Raw genomic sequence first — 5,717 nt, forward strand, 5'->3', positions numbered from 1 at the left:
TTATTTAATAATATTATAAATTATTTAATTTTTTTTAAATATTTAAAAATGTTAAAAAATAATGTGAAAAAAAATTTTAAAATCAATAATATTTTCTTAATTATTAAGTAAAAAACAGAAACTAGAAAAAAAATAAAAAAAAAGTAATCGGGCAAATCATACAGAGTCCAAAATGGACTCTCTAGCATTTCCCCCTGTTTGGAACTTAGACTAAACTAAGAATTTTAAATTAAATTTAATATCCAAACATTTAACTATCAAATCACTAAACTCATATTAATTCAAAACCTCTTTACACGTGCAACCCACAACTTTTTCAATTCAACATCTCTTTATACTGAGATCCACAACTTTTTTCAATTTTCTACAAATACATATAAATTCATCTTAACATTCAAACACATATAACTCATCTTAGGTGAGCCTCATAAAATTCACTTTACCATCTCAATTCACTACTATTTATAAAAAATTTAACTCATCTAAACTCAGATCAACATCCAAACAACGGGGCGAGTATCTGCCACCTCCAGAGTAACCTTAATTCTAGTTATACAACCGAACTTACAAAACTGCCATTGCTAGCCACTGTCAAAGGGAGAAGTGAGAAAGGAGAAGCAAATCATCTTTGCAATATACACATTAAGCCACAAGAAAATAATCTACTTATTACAGTTCCAATGGATTCAATTCCAATTCTTTGGGCATTTTCTGAATAATACGTCTTGCTCATGAGTGCAGCTTAGATTCCCAGAAATAGACAGAGTTTAGTGATTTGATGGGCTTTCGACATGCTTGCTTTTCGAGTCTTTCATTGCCTGATTACCATTGCTTAGCGGGGAGACATGCTCCCCAGCTTCTGCTCTATCAACCTCCGGCGTACAATGATCCTCTTGAATGCGGTCCATCCCATGATTGCCATGGGTGTTCAGTGGAAATCTGTTACCAGTCGCCATACAGTGATATGAATCAGAGTTCAAGGACTCCACACTGTAAGGAGATCGAAAAACTGAACTGAACAAGGGTTGCATTATGCGTTTTCTCTCGGGAAACTCACGCAATGATATCCGACAAACAGGACAGGTCGAATGTTGCTGCAGCCATATGTCTATGCAAGTCACATGGAAGGAGTGCCCACAGTAGGGAAGGATCCGCAAAATATCTTCACCACGGAATTCTGCAAGGCAAACTGTGCATCTGCCACATTACATTTCGGATTTCATTAGTAGGATATATGACAGGAAATCAGAGGAAAAGATAAAAATGCATGACTATGGTGCAAGTTACCAAAAAATTAACCTTCAGCTATTTTCTATTTTGTTAATTAAAAACAGAGAGAGAAAAGAAAGAACAGAACAATTACAAAGGAAGAAAAAAGAAAATTAGGAAATTTTCAAAAAAATAACTAGTTACAATAATACTATGAGATCTTTCATAACCATTTGATGAGTTCACAAAGGGATTGCCTTCAGACCAAGAAAAGGTTTTGAGGCTGGACTGACCAGAGGAAAAACAAGATAAAGAGGGTCAGAAAGCCATGTTCCTAGTAGCTAATCTCATCTGGTAGTTCTTAAGCTTCCCCATTCAGGCAAACAGGCTATTGAACGTGAATAAACTTCAAGGAGCACAGTTCTCTAACATTTCTTCTTTGCAACTTGGATTTCATGTTCTCTGTAGGTCCAGATTTATTGAATCAAAACTAGAAGCAGACACCTGATGCATTGATATACCAGAGAATATTTGAGGACCAATACCAATTTAATAACAGCAATGGGGTATAGTCTGACCATCGATGACCAGAAGACATTTTCTACCAATAAATAGCACAAAAGATGGGAGAGGAAGAGTTGAAGTATTGATCTACATGGTTAAATTATCTATAGTGCTCCACCAGCATACAATGATGTAGCTTTCGATAAGGTCATATAGATCCCAATCATGGTGATAAAAAAAAGATGCCTAAACAGTCTCCATCAATGCCACTAACTCTCATCTTTATGAGCTAAAAGGAGAATTTCCATAGACCCCCCCTTATGACACACTTTCACGCAAAAATTCCATCCATATCTTACTTGCCTAACCTAACCTAACCATTCATTCAAACACCCATCATTGAATATCCAGCAGACCCTCCACACTGAGGAAATAGGATCCCAAATGAAACAGAATATTTACCGCATACAAAAAAAAAGATCGATCATCAACATTCAAAAACTCAATGAAACCAACAAATCATTATGAGAACAAACTTGTATACATAAACTCAATGAAAGCAACAAATCGTTGTAAGAACAGAACCACAAGTCCGAATCATCAACTTTTGCAAAATGTATCTTATTTGCAACCCAAGGGAAATTCCTTACATTTGACAGCTTCTCAACATTACTCTACAAGTTGACACAAAATGATCGTGCAAATGTTATTAAACCAAAACCAGTATACTTGTTATAAAAAACCAGTGACAAAAAATGCAGGCAAGGGACAGTTCTTGCAATTGGAATAGCCATCCTCCTGTAAAATGTGTGGTTTCTATCAAACCAAATTCTTTCAAAAATAGATATGTAATTAATTTTACACCAAAAACCAATATCTAAGCATCCATATTCCATTCACCCTTATATTACATTCACATTACTGCAACAACTGTTTGCCATTGTCCTCAATTTAGTACCATCTTCTAAATCATACTTCTAATTGATTGCTCTGTCCCCTATCTCTGAGACTTCATCTCACCTTCCATCTCCTTAATTTACAATATTGATAAAAGAATGCACTTTTGAAGCCACCTTACAAGAAACCTTTTTTTTTTCCCGTAAGCATTTTCCAACATTTTCCAAATAGCTACAAAATAATATTGACATGTGTATACGATCGGCAAAGACTATTATCTCAGCAGTAACCCACTCAAAATCCACATGACTCTCCATCAAGCTACATTAAACCAGAAAAGGAAATAATGCCTACATTACGTTGTATATTGTTCACCCTCAAAGTGTTATGTGCTTTGAAGTAGGAACAATAGCAAAAAAATACAGACTCTGCAAGTCCTAGGCACGCAAACATCATATATATTGAATGCAGAATAATGAGCTATTTAGAATGGGATTTAAGAAAAACAAAAAACCAGTACAAGAAGGAATTCAACAAAGAGAGAAAGAGCATACCGAGCATCTTCTGCAACGGAGAAAAATTCATCACTGTACTTCTTCGTAGGAAAATTTGCTACGACTACAGGTTCAAGACCATGTAAGCCTCGCTCAAGCTGTACCATGGAAAAAATTTAAAAATGGTAAGTGCATGGGCAAAGAATTGCACTGCTATAAATGAAATGAATCGTACAAGACACAAACTGGAGTTGCAATCTATTTATCTCAAATAAAGAAACTCTTTTATTTTTCTCTTTTGGATAAGTCACATATAGAAACTCAATAATCCAAACTACACTAGGTCTCGTTTGGTTACACAGATGAGATGAGATGAAAGTTAAAAATTGAATAAAATATTGTTAGAATATAATTTTTGTTTTAGAATTTAAAAAAGTTGAATTGTTTATTATATTTTGTGTGAGAGTTTGAAAAATTTGTAATGATTATATGAGATGAGATGGTTTGGTCTGTGAAACCATATAAAGTGGGGACTGTCGATTACGTTTGGATGTTGAGATGAGTTAAGTTGAGTTGTGAATAATAGCATTTAGGTTGAGATACGTTTAATTTTTTAGGTTGAAATGTATAAAGTAGGTTGAAATTGGTTTAACTTTTTTATTGAAAATTGAAAGGTAGTAGGTCCCATCAATAATTAGTTTGAGATGAGTTGAGTTTGGTTCAACAACTAATAATAGTAAAAAAGTAATGAAAAAATATTGAAAAGTAGTGAATAGTAATAAAAAATAGTAAAAAGTAAGTGAAAAATAATGATGATATAATGAGATAGTACTTAGTGTTCTCAAAATACACAAATATGAGACCTGTATGAAGTCAAAACACCAAGAGATCAAAGGATATAAGATTGACTACGAAATTTCTATGAAGTCTAAAGAAAACTAGACCCAGAACCCCGGTGGTTACGCGGAAACCACATCAACCGTCTCTCAAAGTACAGAAGCAAATGATAGGAGAGGAAATGTTTAATAGATTATAAATTTTTCCTGAACTAACTGATTTCGGATTTCACCATGGGAATATGCCAAATAAACTCCTAACTTGTGCAACCAAAGACAGCCGAAATTTTTAATTCACAAAATCTACATATACATCATATAAACAAACAAGACAAAAGAGATGACTTACAATACTGAGATCGGATCTGGAAGCGATAGGAAAGGAGCGCCTGGAAGCATTCAACTGAATCCGAGCGCAAACAAGGCGCGTGCACACGAACATGATGAACATGGTGCTCACCGCGAACCCAATCACCGTCATCACCAAATTTATCCCCGAAGATATCATATTTTCGCCAAGAAAGGGAAAAAAAAAAATCAAATCTTCAAACTAATTTTCACAATTACAGAGCTATCACGATCTCAATTCTCTTCCCCATAGAAATGTAATTCCAGTCTAAGAAAGACGAGAAGAGTACAGAACTTCGCACCGTGACGATGGAGCTTCTGTCACACACAAACCCAGATCAGGATTCTACAAAGCACCATCTCTGACCAACAATGACCAGTCAGAGCTATCATTGGCCAAAATTTTCCTTTGAAACGAGTATTTGGGAAGGAAGTGCTAAGGAGGTGACTGTTTCATTGTGGCAGAGAGTATATAAACCATGGAGAAGATGGAAGCCTCTGTGGGACCGGGCAGAGCCAGTGAGTATCTAAGCCCATATGGATAACCTGTGCGAGCTCAGAGACGCACAGAGAGAGACTTCATTCAGATCCAAATCCACAATTTTACCCACAATTTTATATATATATATATATATATATATATATATATATATATATTTAGTGGCAACCACACTTCATCAGTTTTTTTCTTTTTTAAATTGAATCTCAAATTTTTAAATTTTCACCATTTCAATAGCTGACATATCGAGTCATGCGTAAAATTATAAATACTTAACATGTTTCTAAGAGTAAACACTTCCCTCACTGTCAAATAATTTACTTCTTTTTTCAAAGCCATTTATGCTCCAAATCTATTTATCCACATGCCTAAGAATTACTGCAAATTAGGAGAACAAAATTCTTGGAAAATACACACCTATACAAAATAAATAGAGACTTAAAAGAGAAAAATAGGTCCGTTTGAATAATGAAATAAAATGAGATGATTTGTAAATAATAATGAAATTATTAATTAAAATGAGATGAAATGAGATGAGATGAAATAAATTCGATATCCAAACAGAACCGTAATGTATATCCAAAAGAGATGCATTAATAGTCCAAGTGAATGTATGGCAAAAAAAAAGGAGAGACAATATTCCTCAAAGTCCATCATATCAAAATGAATAGATATATAGCAAGATCAAAGTCAATCATCCCCATGATGAAGTACAATATTTCCTTTTTCAAGCCTACGTTTCATTAGTTGTGTCAAGCTTATCAAGGCAATAGAAAAGTGTAATGCGGCGTGAGATAATTAAAGTGGGTTTGAGTGCTAGAAAAAAGTGAGTGACGTTTGAGATAGAAGCGAATTAGCCATAGCTTATCTCATTCCCCAACAAAGAGGAAAAGGCACAAAAGCTGAAAGCAACACACAAATTGTACTTTT

At 34.4% G+C, this 5,717-nt stretch overlaps 1 protein-coding gene across 2 annotated transcripts; it reads right to left on the minus strand.

Annotated features, from left to right (window-relative positions):
• Positions 1 to 499: 499 nt before the first annotated feature.
• LOC109009376 (RING-H2 finger protein ATL38-like) lies at positions 500 to 4,905 on the minus strand. 2 transcript variants are annotated; one of them, XM_018989838.2, is made up of 4 exons: positions 4,290 to 4,888; positions 3,165 to 3,262; positions 1,058 to 1,197; positions 830 to 939 (listed from the first exon to the last, which is right to left on the minus strand). In XM_018989838.2, the coding sequence occupies exons 1-4, from the start codon at positions 4,446 to 4,448 to the stop codon at positions 929 to 931; spliced, it is 408 nt and encodes a 135-aa protein (XP_018845383.1). In that variant the 5' UTR covers positions 4,449 to 4,888; the 3' UTR covers positions 830 to 928. The 2 variants fall into 2 exon arrangements, with proteins under 2 accessions (XP_018845382.2, XP_018845383.1); XM_018989837.2 differs by having other exon boundaries at positions 500 to 1,197; positions 4,290 to 4,905.
• Between the last annotated feature and the right edge of the window lie 812 nt (positions 4,906 to 5,717).

The sequence above is a fragment of the Juglans regia genome, chromosome 5 (genome assembly GCF_001411555.2).
Source record: "Juglans regia cultivar Chandler chromosome 5, Walnut 2.0, whole genome shotgun sequence".
Lineage (NCBI taxonomy): Eukaryota > Viridiplantae > Streptophyta > Magnoliopsida > Fagales > Juglandaceae > Juglans > Juglans regia.

Excerpts from the sequence above, each read along its gene's own strand:
- LOC109009376 (XM_018989837.2), bottom strand. The coding sequence starts at position 4,448 with ATGATATCTTCGGGGATAAATTTGGTGATGACGGTGATTGGGTTCGCG. Across the intron at positions 3,263-4,289 it reads CCAGATCCGATCTCAGTATT|CTTGAGCGAGGCTTACATGG; the intron begins GTAAGTCATCTC and ends TCCATGGTACAG. Across the intron at positions 1,198-3,164 it reads TCCGTTGCAGAAGATGCTCG|ATGCACAGTTTGCCTTGCAG; the intron begins GTATGCTCTTTC and ends GTAATGTGGCAG.